The 17,205-nt window shown below is 38.5% G+C and overlaps 1 protein-coding gene across 1 annotated transcript in view; it reads left to right on the top strand.

Moving 5' to 3' along the window:
* The window catches only part of TMPRSS15 (transmembrane serine protease 15), a 93,604-nt gene that overhangs the window by 33,466 nt on the left and 42,933 nt on the right, over nt 1-17,205 (top strand). The window contains exons 8-12 of the mRNA XM_042458379.1: nt 2,655-2,774; nt 8,937-9,045; nt 12,800-12,909; nt 15,161-15,298; nt 16,059-16,208. Coding sequence (XP_042314313.1) covers nt 2,655-2,774; nt 8,937-9,045; nt 12,800-12,909; nt 15,161-15,298; nt 16,059-16,208 — 627 coding nt within the window. The remainder of the gene's footprint in view (nt 1-2,654; nt 2,775-8,936; nt 9,046-12,799; nt 12,910-15,160; nt 15,299-16,058; nt 16,209-17,205) is intronic.

Raw genomic sequence — 17,205 nt, 5'->3', positions numbered from 1 at the left:
CTGCTCGACGCTCATTGAAGGTAGGCACGCTGCCCAGATCCTCCTCCATGTCCACAGCCTCGGCACCAGGCAAACCTGACTGCTGAACCTCTGGAGGGGCCATAGACTCTGCTCCAGCAGAACTAGGGCCAGCCTCTGGCTCCTCCATTACAGGTTCAAGCCCCTGGGGCTCTGGCTCCTCCGTTATAGGTTCAGATCCCAGAGGCTCTAGCTCATCCTCTGAGTCCTCCAAGCCATCTTCCAGGCTGGACATGACAATGACCTGGATGACAGAATTGGGAGCATACTTATCAAATTTGCAGATGATACTAAAGTAGGAGGAATAGCTAATACCCCAGAGGACAGGATCAAGATTCAAAATGACCTGAATAGACTAGAAAGCTGGGCCAAAGCTAACAAAATGAAATTCAACACGGAGAAATGTAAGGTATTGCACTTAGGGCGGAAAAATAAAATGCACAGATATAGGATGGGTGACACCTGGCTGAATGAAACTACGTGTGAAAGGGATCTAGGAGTCCAAGTAGACTACAAGTTGAACATGAGGGAACAGTGTGATGCGGCAGCTAAAAAGGCCAATGCTATTTTAGGCTGCATCAATAGAAGTATAGTGTCTAGATCAAGAGAAGTAATAGTGCCACTGTATTCTGCTCTGGTCAGGCCCCACCTAGAATATTGTGTCCAGTTCTGGGCACCACAATTCAGAAAGGACATTGAGAAACTGGAGCGTGTCCAAAGGAGGGCGACAAAAATGGTGAAGGGTCTGGAAACCATGCCCTATGAGGAACGACTTAGGGAGCTGGGGATGTTTAGCCTGGAGAAAAGAAGGTTAAGAGGCGATATGATAGCCCTGTTTAAATATTTGAAAGGATGTCATGTTGAAGAGGGAGCAAGCTTGTTTTCTGCTGCTCCAGAAAACAGGACCCGGAACAATGGATGCAAGCTACAGGAAAAAAGATTCCACCTGAACATTAGGAGGAACTTCCTGACAGTAAGGGCTGTTCGACAGTGGAATGCACTCCCTCGGAGGGTGATAGAGTCTCCTTCCTTGGAGGTCTTTAAACAGAGGCTGGATGGCCATCTGTCAGGGATGCTTTGATTTGGATTTCCTGCATGGCAGGGGGTTGGACTGGATGGCCCTAGTGGTCTCTTCCAACTCTACGATTCTATGATTCTATGAATGGCTAGAGGCTGCTCTTCCATGCCCACCTGTTTCACCCCAAAGCTGCTCTGATAGAGACAAAACTATAGCCTTACTCAAAGGAGTGAAAAAGCACAGTCTTTATGACTGACTTGTACAGAATGGCTGTATGGAAGGCCAAGACACAACTCAATTGCCTTGGTCTCCTTTTTTTAAAAAAAAAAACAACAACCATGATACATAGAAGTCACCAGGTGAAGATTTGCATGGCTTATATCTAAATAGCTGAATCTGTTAACTGTGACAGACCAAACAAGGAAAATAGTCATGTAGACCATCCTGAGTTCATTAGAGGAAAGGCATGCCATTAAAAATGCAAATGCACCCCCAAACCTACTCTAATAGTAAGCAGACTCATGAAATAATGGAGTTTTGTCCTGCTGATGATCACTACAAGATGATGTTCCCAGCCCCCTCCTGCCAGTGAGCTGTAATGCATTAAGGAGTTATAAGAGGGGTCCTGCTTCTGATTGTTGCACTGTAACTTGTTGACAGAGGCCAGGGGGCTGGAAACATCATCCTACAGCACTTTGGCTGCCAACAGAACAGACTTTCATCACTCAGTTGATTGCTGGCTGATAAGGTAGATTTGGGGAGTCAAGTCAGGAGATGATACATACTGTAAGTTCTATGACTATAGTGCATGATCCTGCCCAAAAAGCCTATATACTTTGGGTATGGACATAAACTGTCTCAATATTGTCTTTGTATAGTGTACACCCCAGTGATGGACCTTTAGAACAAACTTGAGGTATCTTGAATTTGATGGAATTGGATGCTTTTTTTTATAGAGGTTCTGAACTCCTGTATGTAAAATCAAAGGAGGAATAGTGCCAGAAAAAGAGAGAATCATTTTGAATCCACCCAAGCACAGATTAAAGGGCAACAGTAGCTGGTGTTTTCTATGTCAGTCGAGCAGTGAATTTGCTCTCAGTTTCAGTTTTAAGGGATCTATGCAATGTGCAGAACAGGCTTAACACCTTGGATAGTTACTTTAAATTTCTGATTAAAACCTATAGAGTCACCATCCCCATAGAGATGTATGGTACCAATCACTGTCATGCCTACATTGGGGTGGTGGAGAGGTGAAGAAGGCATTCTTTTTCATCTCCATGGTGTCTTCACAGTATAATCCAGTAGAACTGTTTCAGTTGATTAAGGATTAATTTCAACTGGATTCTGAAAATTAACTGTCACTCACTCCACAGCTTGCCATGTAAAATTCACAAGACATTTGCAGCTCCGTTACTTGAGGTATCCAGACAACCATCTTTTACAGCTGTATGTGATCAATTTCCATTGTTAAGACTTGATTAAATGAGATGCAACCAGAATCTACAGAGCCTAGATTCTGTATAAGAAGACAGCAGAGGCACTGATGTGAAGTTTTAAATTGCAAAAGCAAGTGTGATTTCTATCTACTTATTTCCCTTTCTTTTTTTAAAAAAAATAGTGAAATGTTTATCTCCTGATGGACTTTGTGCTGATGGTGTGAGCTGTATAAAACATGAATTATTTTGTGATGGAATACCCAACTGCCCAGATGGTTCTGATGAAGATGAAAAAATATGTGGTAAGAATTAAAGCTTTAATTATTAGCATTTGATTTCCACTGAATTTCTCAAAATTTTAAAAAATCAATTGGAAACAATACAATATTATTATTCTTTTATCTGTCAGGAAATACACATTTAATATTGTAACATCAGCTTCAGACATTTTTCTTATAAAGATAAGAATAAATATTAATCATAGAAATATATTGCATACATGTAATCAGAAATATATATTTTATACTGTATAAGGCCCTGTTTGCATGGGTGTTCTACTTTGACTTCTACCTGGACTCGCTGCATCCTGCTTACACCACACAGCGCCAGAATCCCTAATTGGGTCCAGACTGTCTTCATGGTGCCAACACACAATTCAGGGCATTCTCCCCCAATCCACACTTTAAAAATTCATATTTTGCTCTGGGCTTTCATGGGGTGGGGTCCAATGGTAGTCCTCATTCATCACCTGGTGCAGCCACTGTGGGCATGAGTAGTTCTGAGATCAGAATACTTCAGGCTGCCTCTGGAGCATTTGGGCAAGTGGAGATGAGCAATAAACCTATATGAGTGGCATGCACACAGAGAGGGTATGCAGTGAGCACAAAATCCAGTCTGGACTCTAGTTCAATAACTTAAAATAAAACATACACACACACAAAAAATCTTCTAGCTATTTAAGGGTGGCTCAGTTTAGGAACAAACTGAAATCTTGATTCAGAAATACATTTCTTTGTGTACCCATTGGCCATTTTTTACCACTAGCAAATAGTTGCAGCTTAGTTATATTTGCTGCAGAAAAAGGAGGCTTTTCCTGTTCTGCCATGGCCCCATAGTACTGGTATTATAAAATTATTTGTCATGTGCATACAGCTATCACTAAACCCATATTTCCCCAATTGTGCCTCTTTCTGATGTGTTGGATGATAATTCCTATTCTCCTATGGCATTTTTGCCACTGGCCATGGTGGTTAGGCATGATCAAAGTTTTAGTCTAACAGTTAAGAAGTATTAACCCCCTTCCCTAGACATTTAAAATTATTACATGAACAGTATTATTCCATAATTTCTCCAGGGTGAAAATATTTTAGTCATTCATGAACTATTAAGGAAACCATTATTAACCCATACAGTTTCTTTCCTAAGAAACCAGCCTCAAGGGTAGAGCCATTTTAAAGAGATTAAACTGAGACACAATGTGTACAATAGCATGTTTTTGTTTTTGATATAAAATACTTTCTACTTGATGAGATGCTGCTAAAGACCCATATGGATAGAACTGAAAAATTAAAGTTAGATGCATAATCATGGTATACTTGGCATATATAAGACTCCATGATATGTTCCTGACTTTAAATTTACTCAATAACCCTGACAGTTTGAGATCCTAGTACTAAGCCATTTGTATTGCCAACTGTATAAAAGCTTTCAATTACCTTCTTTTAGCCCCTGTGCAGACTAGTCTTAAAGGCCAGGTTGGGGGTAGAGTCGAGGTGCAGTGTCCATATGACACATGCTCCAGCTCTATCCCCAGGGTGGCATGATGCTGCACACTACACCACACAAAGCATCATGGCACTCCTCTGGTGCTTTGTGCACACAATGCAGAGCCAAAGGAGCACCACAGCTATCATGTCCTTTCCAGGGTGCAAAAAAGGAGCTGCTTTTTGCGGCTCCTTTTTGTGCCCTGGAAAAGCCAGATCAGGGCCACAGCACTGTGGTTGCTGAGGCCCAAATCTGGCTATATAAAAGTAGCAGCTAGTTGTCAAAGTTATACATACCGATGCATATAGCCAACGTAAATTGTTTCATTCTTTTCATTGCTTTCCTGGGGATTGCTTTCTACAAAATCTGGGAATATAGGTGTCTGATGATGGTTTAATATGCCACCATTTGCTGACCAACTCATTAAATAACGAGACCAGACACAGAGAACTGGTTTATAAAATGGGCAACTTCATTAAAATTCAACCTATTTAACTTTATTTCTTGAGAACTGCAAGCCCAGGGGGGAGAACCTTGTGCAGGAACAGCTGGCAGATGGTCTGCTCCAAGACCAATTCCCCAGTTTCCAAAAGGGCAAAAATACCTGAGCCCCAAGGGCAATCCTCATCTGGAAGGCCAGCCCAAGACTCCCCCACTTAACTCACAATATTTAAGTGAGGGTTTGAATCTCAAGCCAGCCCCAAGGCAAGTCTCTTTCCCTTCGTGTTTAGCCTCAAGACATAAACTTCTGTTCCAGAGACTCACCTTCTCCCTTTAGAAGGGTGCCGAGGTGCTCACCGAACCGACTATCTCCCCCTGCCTATGCATGAGGCCTATTTATGGCCATACCCCAAGCCAATAGTCCAATTCCCCATCCAACAGTGTAGGGTAGGCAAAAAATCCTACCCGGCCCCGAAGCAACCAGAACAAATCTTACACTTTCATCGAGGTGGGAGGGTGGGCCAGCTCTTCAGAACTGACAGGGAGGCCAGGGCGGGAGAGCCTTAAATAGGTTTAGCCCCACCCCCTTCCTGTCCAACAGCCTGAAAAGCATGCCTTTTTGTTTAAAACAATTGGTCTCCAATGAGAGGCCAGCAAAACCTTCTCGCTGAGCCAATGGGCTCAGAGAAGCATTGTTCAATTACATAATACAGTTGAAAATAAAGTGTTCTGCCAGATCTTTTAGTGCTTTTAGCATAGTTAGCAGAACCTTCAGATCCCACTCATGTTATAATGCAAGTGAAGCTTCCTAGTTTAAACATTTTTTAACTTATGACCTATCCCTAAAATGACAATAATGTTATCATCATAAGAAAAAATGATGTGGGATCTTTTCTGTAATTTTTTTACAGTAGGATTTCTAGTCATTTTATAACTACTCTGCACCACAAAATATCCTGTTACATTTTAAAAGCATTGTGCCCAGTGCCATCCAGTCCACATTATATATCCCTTTGCAGCATATGAGTTTAGCATATGCCTGAAGTATGAAGACATAAGACAGGAAGGGTGTAATTCTAACTGTTTCTTCCTGAGACTGTCAGAGTTTAGTGAAATCAATTAACTTCTCAGTGGAGACAACAGGTGATGCAGCAAACCTTCACTTCCTAGCTTTAATGAGGAAGATAAAAATCACCATGAAATGGAGTGATTCTACTACTACTCCATGCATTAATTCAGCCATAGAATTTGGAAGATGGGAAATACACATCTAGAAAATACCGCTATTTTTATTACATTATTTTAAGAAAGTATCTGCATCATATAATTGTATAGGTTTTTTAAATAATACAGTATGTAACTGTTTACTGCATGCAATAGTAAGCTTTTGAGGTTTAATCCATTAAAATAATTCTGTTCTGTTATTTATATCATATTTTTCTTCCAAGGTGACATATGGTATAAGCTCTTTGTGATGACAATATTGTGTCTGAAACTAGCTTTTACTAAAATTATTTTAAAGCTAAATTCTAACAGACCAAGATGTCCAAAGGGTAGGCTGACACATGGCCAGCTGACACTGTACCGAAAACAGATCCTTCTAGCCTATAGATGTAATTTGTTTAGGACTGCATTGCCATGGTCTAATGTTGTGTCCAATGTGATTGTATCTTCCCTCATGCCACACCTTCTCTGCTTTTTTTCTTTTCTTGTATTTTTTTGTCTGTTCTACTACAGATATTAGCTAGTAGAATAGTTCTGCTAGCAGATTGCTCTATTGACAATCTGCTCTGAGACTTATTTTTCAGGAAATGGTTATGCCAACAAAGGGGTGGTTATCATTTCTCATGCCTAAATCTATATCCCTACAGCTGATATATTTTAGATGGGGGGGGGGGGTTAGAATCCTGACTGCAACTGTTCTGCAATGTGTGCAGAGGGACAAGGAAAACTACTATAATGATCAATGCAGAGAAATAAGGAAGAATAACAGGCCTCTTCCACAAGCTCCAAGAAATGAAATGGAAATTTAAACCAAATTTAAACCAAGACACAGAGACAGATACATGATCAAATAGAAATAAAAAGGGAAAATAATACAGCAAAGAACTATACGAGGGTCATTCAATACTTAGCCTACAAAGGAAAAACGAAAATTTTGGAAAAGTGGCAATTTATTTTTCAACATAGTCTCCTTTTAGCTTGATACATTTGGCCCAGCGATGTTCCAACTTTTTCAACCCGTCCGAAAAATACGTTTTCCTGAGGTCTGCAAAATAGGCTTCCGTGGTGGCGATGACCTACTCATTCGACCCAAATCTTTTCCCGGCGAGTGACTTTTTCAGGTTTGGAAACAAAAAGAAGTCACAGGGGGCCAAATCTGGAGAATACAGTGGATGGGGCAGCAATTCGTAGCCCAATTCGACCAATTTGGCCATGGCGACCGCGGAGGTGTGAGCCAGCGTGTTGTTGTGGTGGATAAACACTTTTTTCTTTGCCAAACGGGGCCGTTTTTTCTTCAATTCGGCGTCGAATTGGCCCTATAAGTTGGCATAGGAGAGCCCCGTGACTGTTTTACTGTTCTCGAGGTAATTGATGAGGATTGCACCTTGTGAATCCCAGAAAACGATGGCCATCACCTTTCCGGCTGATAGAACAGCCACCTGGGCGTGGCTCATCAAAAACCGACGTGCGGCCACAAACAAACTGGTGGAACCAATTCTTGACAGTCGCCATCAAAGGAGAAGAGTCACCGTACACAGCATCCAAGCGCTCTTTGATTTCGCTGCACGTTTTCCCTTCCAAAAACAAGAATTGAATCACTGAACGATACTGCTCTTTTTCCATTTTTGTAAAACCGACCGACACGCTCGTTTCCAAAGGCTATAAAAACAAAACAAATGAAGGGAATTGACTGAAACTTTGACAATAGGCTTCTAAAAGAATGTACTGCACAATGGTAAAACTCTTTTGTAACAGCAGCGCCATTGGGTAGTGAGGCTAAGTACTTGTTGAATGACTCTTGTATAAAAGAAATGGAGAGATGACATTCAAGGAAAACCCATTTGAAGATGCGTGTCCACTTTTAGTAAGTGAAATGGGGACTGCACTCAGGTCATTTGGGAGAAATAAATCACCAAAAAGAGAAGACATATCAATAGAGTTCTTCCACCTACATATACAGAATCTACTCTAGTTCTACTAAAATCTGTCAACACATATGGAAAACAAAAGAATGGCCCACAGATTGAAAATGCATAGTACCAACAAAGGGGACACTAGTGATGAGGTAATTTTACTAAAACCAAATTACTTTTCTACATTTTTCTACTGCTACAGAGCCATTGCATTAATTTCCTATACAAGCAAAGTGATATCTTTTCTAGCTATATTGGCAAAAGGGACACAATCCTGGGAGCAAATTCAAAAGAGAGGCTTTGACTTACCATGTTGACATGCTGGTTACAGTTGAACTGTGAAATAATCTATTTTATCATCTTCTGTCATTGTCATGAACTGAATCTTTCAGTTTACCTGCCATTGTTTTCAGCTTGCCTGCCACAGTTAAAAGTTAATAGCCATAGTTTAATAGGTACAGGCTTTGCTTGTTTACAACTTGTTATACTGTACTAATACAGGATGATTGATATGTTTTCACAAATTAATATGAAAAAATTCATAAATTAATTGCTTTGGATCTTGCTCATATTCCTTTGGTGGTTAATGAGCAGATGCTGAGCTGGGACGAGTGTGCTCCATCGTATGGGAATGGATGGTATGGGATTTGAAGAAGGGGTGACTCTGGGAAAGATGAGAAAGTATATTGTTTTGTTTTATGGATGAATGGAGTTTCAGCCTACTCAAAATTTGAATAACTGCTTTCTAATTATACTTTTAATTTATACTTTTTAATTATACTTTGTTTTTCTGGATCACCACTGAAGCTTGAATTTTGAATTAAAGCAATCCTGTACATGTCAATCATTCACATTACAGAAAATCAGTTTAAATGTCACACAGCTGAAAAATGATGTCACTACTGCTAGACAGAAAAAATCATTTTTCTAACACTGAATCTATGTTGTTTGCTATTAGAACAGTTTATCTGTAAATTACAAATACATGTGCTCTCTTCAGCATGGGTTACTGAAACAAAATTCTTTTAAAATACAATACTTTGATCAAGGATTGGAATGAGCTTTTATTTTTTATTTTATTTTTTGTTTAGAATTCATTGAAAATATAATGATTATTTTTAGCTACATCTTGTGATGGAAAATTTATCCTGACTGGTTCCTCTGGGTCTTTCCATTCCATTCACTATCCAGAGCCCTATATGTCAAACATCTTTTGCCGCTGGATTATACAGTAAGTCATTTTCTGTAAAAAAAAAAAAAAAAATACTATGGTAAATGAACTCTGCAGTCACCTTTTTTGTGTATGAAAATTGCAAAAATTTTGTTTATAAAGTCAAAGAAATGTGTAACATAAAGTTGAGTACAAATGAATTTTCATAATTTCCAAATTGACTAGTTCATCTTAGAGTGTGGGAGACAACAGAGCCATTATATGGACATCATTTTAAACCCTATATTGATTTCTGTCCCTTTGTAATAATAATAATAATAATAATAATAATAATAATAATAGCCCGCCTCCCCCCAGAGGATTGGGGTGGGTTACAATAAAAAACAAAACATAGGAAAATAATAACACAGTCCCTAACCCACAATTTAAAATACAACAGCATAAAAATCAGTTATTAAAATCACAATAAAATTACAGTAAAATTTAATCCCCATTATAATGAGGTGGTTTAAGGGAGAGTAAAGAAGCTATCGTTGTTGGACAGTGGAGAGGGCCCATGTATTAGTCTGGCAATGCCTGCCAGAAGAGATCTGTCGTGGTGGCTTTTTAAAAGGCCTCAAGAGATGTTATGTGATAAATCTCCTTCGGTAGGTCATTCCAAAGTTTAGGAGCGGCTGATGAGAAGGTCCGTTGGGTAACCACAGCCAGCCTGGTCTTCTTAGTCTGTAGTAAATTTGTCCCAGAGGACCTGAGTGTGCTAGGTAGATTGTATGGAAGGAGAAGTTCCTTTAAGTAAGCTGGACCCAAGCCATCTAGGAAGCTCTTCACAGGATAGTATCTGTGGCGGGATACAAATCACCATATAGTACGTATTGTATATGTACTAGGGTTAGGAAGGGGCGGTGCTTCCACACCCCCCTAACCCTAGTACGTATACAATACGTACAAGATGGCGGCGCCCCTTCCACATGGGCGCTGCCATCTTTCCGTATTGGATGCATAGCGTCCAGACGTGTCGTGGCGCCTATGATGTCGCGAATGCGCCAGCGGCGCCTCACGACTTCATAGAGGCGCTGCAAAAAGAAGCTCCGAAATGGAGCTTCTTTTTTGCTCCGCGCGGGAGCCACGCTGTTTGGCTGCTGCGGCTCCCGCACGGAGCAAATGGCACCGGCGGGAGACCGCCTCAAAGCGGCGGTCTGTATCCCGCCTGTGAATGCTTCAAAGTGAGCCATTGCTTCCCTGTCATAAATTTATGTAGTGGAAAGGAGGAAACAATCTACTCCATATGGCAAATTTGTGCACTTAAAAGGGATTAACACAACATTTACAGAAATCAGAATTGCATGTAATTTTTCACATCAAACACTAAAACTTATGAATAGCAAAAGAGATCTAATTCAGCTACTTCTAGAAATTGTGCCAGTTTTGAAGACATATACATGACTTTGAATAAAACTATCCCTTTGCCTTGTTCAATCTGACACTTCCTGTCCTGCTATGATCCCATAAATATGTCAAACACCTGCCCATGCTGTTGTCATCTTTTAATGGAAGAATGAATCAACAGAGAGATACACTTTCAAAAATTAATGTGCATCAGGTCCAAGATTATCCACTGGGCTTTTTTTTCATCCTTCTGATTTATACCAGCTCTGGTTTTATGAAAGTTTTTTTAAATATCTTCATTCAATTGTATGCTTTATTTCCTGAACAAAGCTCTAATATCATCATTATTTTTAATAAATGTAGAAAAAATAATTTGGTTGTAGTCAAATTACCTAATCACATTTAAAAAGCACTTTTCAAGCACTTTGCTGGAGTTCTTATATTGCCAGATATAATTTGCAATGTTTCTTGTATCTACACAAATACTAACAAAACAATAAATAGAAAGGATTACAGGTCACATTCAAAATGTGCTCTACTGCTTTTCCAAATGGTTTCTGGCAAGTCTATCTAAATGATTGTGGTGAAATATATATTTTGATCCAGTTTCAGAATTGCAACCAGAAAGGAGAATGTTAGCAAATGAAAAACAGTGTTGTTCTGAAATTTGTTTCCATTTTGAGTATTCTGAGTATTCTGAATTTTCATGTTTAACAATGATATAACAATGGAGAGAAAAAAAATATTTCTCATTTAATGCTACTGTTTATTAAATGTTCACTGCAATATTACTTGATGGAAATATCACTTTCTAATGCTAATTTTATTTACATTTTATTGCTAAGACCATGTTCAGTCTATTATCTTACAAAATTTTCTGATTGTATATGTCTAAAATAAACTCATTTGTATTAAAAATGAAAACAAAACATGACAACTCTCTAGCTATTCTGAGCTCAGGGCCACCTTATGTGCCATAAACAGAGGATGTATCACAGTTTCTAGATATTACCTAAAATATATCATAAATTTTCAAAACTTTATAAAGTGCAGTGTATTTACTCTTGGTGGTGAATGTAGAAAATCTGTATATGTTTGCAGTATTCAGTTGAATTTATAAATAGTAGCATACAAAGGGTAAATTTGCTGATTTTGCATATGTGACATATTCATGCTATTCATGGATCCAAAGTTCCAGGTGGACAGACTATAATGTAAGAAAACGTGGAGATTTTATACATCCCAGATCTAGGAAACTGCAGAGCTGCCAATCCTGATTGCAGAAGCTACCTGTCCTTCCACAAGCCCTGTTGGGTCTAAGATTGTGGACCTGATCTTTTAGAGGGAGTGCAACCCCATCCAGAACAAATTGTAATCTCAGATCTAGGTTCATTTTCCTAATGACCTTTGATATTGTTTGGACTGACATCAGTTTATTTATCCACATCCAGTTCTTCACTGCATCCAGATTATTCAGGATTTCCATAGCCTCCTAGACATCAGTTGTGAAAGAAACATGAAGCTGGATATCATCAGGATAATATCATGACACTGAACCCCAAATCTCCAAATGACCTCCCATAGCAGCTTCATGTAGAATCTGATGTTGAAAAACATAGGGTCAAGTACTATGAGACCCATAAGCTCATGGCAAGGAGGATGAACAATGGTCTCACGGCATCACACTCTGGGAAAACAGCCAAAACTAACCAAAACAAACACAGAACAGTGTTCTAAACCCCATAGGCTGCATTTAAACTGCAGAAATAATCCGATTTGATGCCACTTTATCTACTCTGGCTCAATGCTAAGGAACTCTGTATGGGAAATGTAGTTGATTGTGGCACCAGAGCAAAACTTCCCACATGGTAAAGGTAGGATTCCCTGAATTCCATAGCATTGGGCCAGGGCAATTAAAATGGTGTCAAATCAGATTATTTCTGCAGTGTGGATGAAGCATCAGCAATAAAATAGCCAACAAATATATCTTGATTAGTGGTATCAAATGCCACTGAGATAGCCAACAGAATCAATAGGAACATACTTCACCTGCACATTTCCCAGCATATTCATTTACTAAGGTGACCAAGGCTTTTTCTGTCCCATAGCTGTGGCTGAATCTAGACTGGAATGGATCCAAGTAATCTGTTTAATCCATTTAACCAAAGAAAAGCTAGAGTTGTACTGCCACCATTCACCACCATGAAAGGAGGTTCATGGAAAAATTGAATAAAGAAACACTTCACATTAATTTCCTAGCTCTCTCAGCAGTGTCCCAAAGAATGGGGACCATTTCTTCTGACAGATGGATATTTGGATTCAGCCCAATGTGCATGTAGAACTGTTCTCATGTGTCTCTGTATTGTGTCCATTGTAATACAACTATAAGCATATATTATTAAAGAAGTGAATGTGCCCTCTTTTTTAGTGTAAATCCTGAAATGTCTATTAAACTAAACTTCAGTACTTTTGATACACAAAATTATGTGGACACTTTGAGCATTTATGAAGGTGTAGGCCCTACAAAGATTTTAAGAGGTAAGGTACTTTCATGTTTGTTTGTTTGTTTGGAGAAAAATATGTATATTGTTTTAAATCTATTAAATAAATTAATTCAGAAGATTCATCAGCAAGTCATGCAGTGTTACATATTACCAAGTATTAACTGAACTCAAAGATAGACAGACAGACAGACAGACAGATGATAGATCACAGATGGACAGACAGACAGATTTTGAGGTGGATGAAGGATTCTAAATTCTGTTTTTGCTTAATGGAGAAAATAGTTCTTATATGTGCTGCTCTCAACATTTTCCAATGTTTATTCACTATGAGCTTGTCTACATGGTCAAATTACCCCAAATTACACCCCAAATCACAAATCAGGTGCAGACTGTCTTCATGATACCTGCACTTGGTTTAGGGTTTCTTCACCCTAACTCACATTTAAATAACTTTCCTTTTTCTGTGGAATTTTGGCTCTCTCCACAATAACAGTGGACTTCTCCTTTCATTCATGGTCCCTATGAGCCACCCAGTTGACACTGAGGGAACAACTTGCTCTGAGGTCAAAATGTGATGCCCAGAATGAATAGCATGACTTGGCACCTCATCTGACTTCAGCAGTGGAGCCAGGCAATAAATGGGGACAGTGTGAGAAGGTAGCCGCCTGTTATTCAATACAAAATACAAAACCCTCGGCACAAATGAGCCTGTAGGGGCCAATTCAGGGTAAATACAAGGCCCAGATACCCCAAGGGCAGTCCAGAGTATTCCGGCCAGTGTAGACCCACCCTATGCTGCTACAAATGTTTTGTTCAATTCTATAGCCTTCTATTTGATCACACATGTATAATTTACTCCATTCCCACCTCTTCCGTATACATCTCATCCCATATTACAAGATCTCAGAGAAGATCCTATTTGAATTCCTTTAAGACAATTTAAAACAGTAAAAGCAATTTAAACAGCCTTAAATATATAGAACCCATTCAAAATAATTTAGTTCATTTTGAATTTTGAAAGAGTTTGTGGACAAGTAATTCTAATGTTTTTTTCATATATACAGTGGGTCCTTGATATCTGCTGGGATTTGGTTGAAGGGCCTCCCATGGATGCCAAAATCCATGAATGCTAGAGGCCCGTTATATACAATGATGTGGTAAAATGGTGTCCTTTATATAAAATGGCAAAATCAAGGTTTCTTTTTTGGAAATTTATTTGTATCAGTCAAGCCATGGATAGCCAAACTGGTGGATTCAGAATCCATGGACATAGAGGGCTGTCTGTATAGCTTATCTCTTCTTCGTTGATGAAAACAGAGAACCATTTACTGCAGAAGGTCTACTTGAATGTATTCAAGAATATTCCCCTAAATACCTGGACAGCCAGTCATGTGAAGACTGATGTTCTAATTATACAGAATCCAACCATTCTCAAATTTTCACAGCCATGAGGAATGAATGAGAATGATCATGCTGTTTTGCATCTCAATATGCCATTGTTTTGTTTGCTAAGAAACTTGATCAACATTGATTTTGGCCTACAGGAATTAATAACTGCTGCCTGTTTCATATGAGATTCTGAACAAAAAGTAGTATACTACGCTATATTGTACTGTCACTTGAAACACTTTTTAGGACAAAAATGAAAAATAACACCCAATATTCCATGTGTATAAGCCATGTGGGTTGGCAGCTAACTCTTATTTCAACTCTGGCAGCTTCTTTAGGAGATGCAAGCCAGGCTAGTGTGCCTTTCCAAAAGAAAGAAATGGATGGAAGGTGGATTCCATTGGTTTTCAGCACTGTGCTCCATTTTGTTGCCATTGTTTTAAAAAAGAATTGTATATGAATATAAGTGACAACACTAACATAAACATACATTTATTTGTTTATTATTTAGAGTATTTTTCCCCAGTCTTTCAGTCAAAAATGCTCCCAGGTTGACTTACATATTATTGATCTGACATTTTCCTGCCATCCGGCTTCAATCTAAATAAGACTTGAAACATAAGGAAAAGGGAATGACAGCAGGGGAAGGAATTAAATCCAGCAGATACAGTCTACTCTTTCATCAACTGCTGGGGCCAAGGCATGGTAGAGTTGCACCTGCCTATTCCTCTCAGCCTCCAGGGCTACAGCAGTGGCAGTTGGATTGAAAGAAGGAAGTTTCATCTGTTACTGAGTTTAGGCATAGGAGAGTTAGCTTTTAGCATTAATTCCTGATCATGTTAACATATACGGCATTATCCTCTTATTATATACTGTATTTCATTTCTTTTTCTTAGCTGTCCTCTGGGGCTCTCATCCTGGTACAATTCATATATTTTCTAATAATGCCACTGTAGAATTTACTACAGATTATTCTGTAAATCACAATGGCTTTGATGCAATGTATTCTGCATTTAATACCAATGAATTAACCAGTAAGTATTTTTGTAGCTTTTCTTTAATTACAATAGGATTAGCATACACTGTGTGTGTGTGGGGGGGGGGGGGGGTTACTACAACACCCAAATCATATAAAAATCACAAATTCATGTTTACCTTTGTTATTGACCACAGAAGAATCTGGGTTTTATTTATTTATTGCTTTTTTGAACTACGTCTTCTAGAATTACTCGTACTATTCAGGGTATTCTGTGTGATCGGAAATATGATTAATTTTTTAAAAAAATTCCATGCTATTTCTTTATGTACATTCAAATATAGACCTCTGAAGCTAGACCACTGAAGCTGGACATAGTGCTGTGGCACAGCTGGAATTCAGCTCAAAGGACACATTCAGTGAGTCCAATGGAGCTACCTGAGTAATGAAATGCAAGCAGGACATGTACATTAGACCAATTTACATCTTATGCCCACTGAAATATCCTTATCTACCAAGGATGTGTTTGTCAGGTTCAGATCATGACAACTAATGCTATGGGGAAGGCAGAAAGGCAATAAGCCTGTTATGAAACTATTATAGGTGGTGTATATATGTATTATGATTCTTACAATCAGAAAATCATGCCTTTTCTCAGAGCAAAAGAAATTAACTTTTAGGTGGCATGTTTTTGTAAGGTGAGGAGTATTTTCAGCAAAATTACTTTCCTTGTGATACAAAATTAATGATAATCAATGTCTATGTAGAATTTTGTCATTCATAGAGTGACATTATTTTTACTCTGATTTCATTTCAAGATATACAGAAAATTAACTGTACTTTTGAAGATGGGTTTTGTTACTGGATTCAAGATTTAGATGATGATGATGAATGGGCAAGAATTAATGGCTCCACTTTTCCATTTACATCTGGTCCTGACTTTGATCATACATTTGGCAATATTTCAGGTAAGAATTAATAGCTGAGCAAATAACATTCTGTATTGATTTGTACTGTATTTTTCTCATGGTGATTTTATAACACAATTGTAATGTTCAACAAAAAGAAAATACTTCTGTGTGCTGAAAATGCAGAGCTTGAGCTTATTTGACCTGGTGCTTACAAAGAAAGCTCTGTCAACTTCTTCTCTGGAAACTGGAATTCCAGTTTCTCATTACTTACCATGCTTACTGTCAGATTTATCTATATATTCATTTTAACACAATTTTTTTTTTCAATAAGGAGAAATAACATTCAGAAATCCACTTCTGCCATGTGTTCATGCTTAGCAATTCCATTACTTTGTTCACTTTAAAATTTGCCATTGTGTTTTTGCAAACATGCATATTAAACATAGTTGGAGTAACTCATATGCTGTTTTTTGCCCCACACAGAACATCAGCATAGCAATGTTTAAATCAATTTGTCTTGGTTTTTACTTTTTCATCTCTCCTCCCTTGCTTTCTAAATTATGAACAAGTATACTTTGAATCTCAGTGCACACTAACTTTCATCCATGGGTTAGTGGCTTGCACACCAATACATGATCATTACCAAGCAATCTGTAAAAGCTTAGGAAATTTCCTTTTTTTGGGGGGGGGGGAACTAAACATTTCCAGAATCCTTGAAATATTCTCAGATTTGTAAACCAAAAAGAAATTTCCAAGCTCTTTTGAAATCATGTTTTAGGAAAGTTAGCAGTACTATTTTCCATCAGCATGTCAAATATGGAGGGGGGGTGTCATCAGATTTGATTACTGAATAAAGTATTTTGCTCATCCCAACATCCATTTTATTACAGGTAAAGTTGTATACACTACTATTACAAGTAAGGTTGTATATACTGCTCTGCCTGAAGCTTTCTAGGCTTGTTTCTTTGTTGCCTGTGGTGGGAATCGCACAGCCTTCCCAAAGTCCCAGCAGCTCTAGTCAGCATAGGCAATGGTGAGGAATGCTGAGAGTTGC

Source organism: Sceloporus undulatus, chromosome 3, assembly GCF_019175285.1.
Source record: "Sceloporus undulatus isolate JIND9_A2432 ecotype Alabama chromosome 3, SceUnd_v1.1, whole genome shotgun sequence".
In the NCBI taxonomy this organism is placed as follows: domain Eukaryota; kingdom Metazoa; phylum Chordata; class Lepidosauria; order Squamata; family Phrynosomatidae; genus Sceloporus; species Sceloporus undulatus.
The sequence above is the reverse complement of the archived record's forward strand: the minus strand, read 5'-3'. Positions and strand labels throughout refer to the sequence as shown.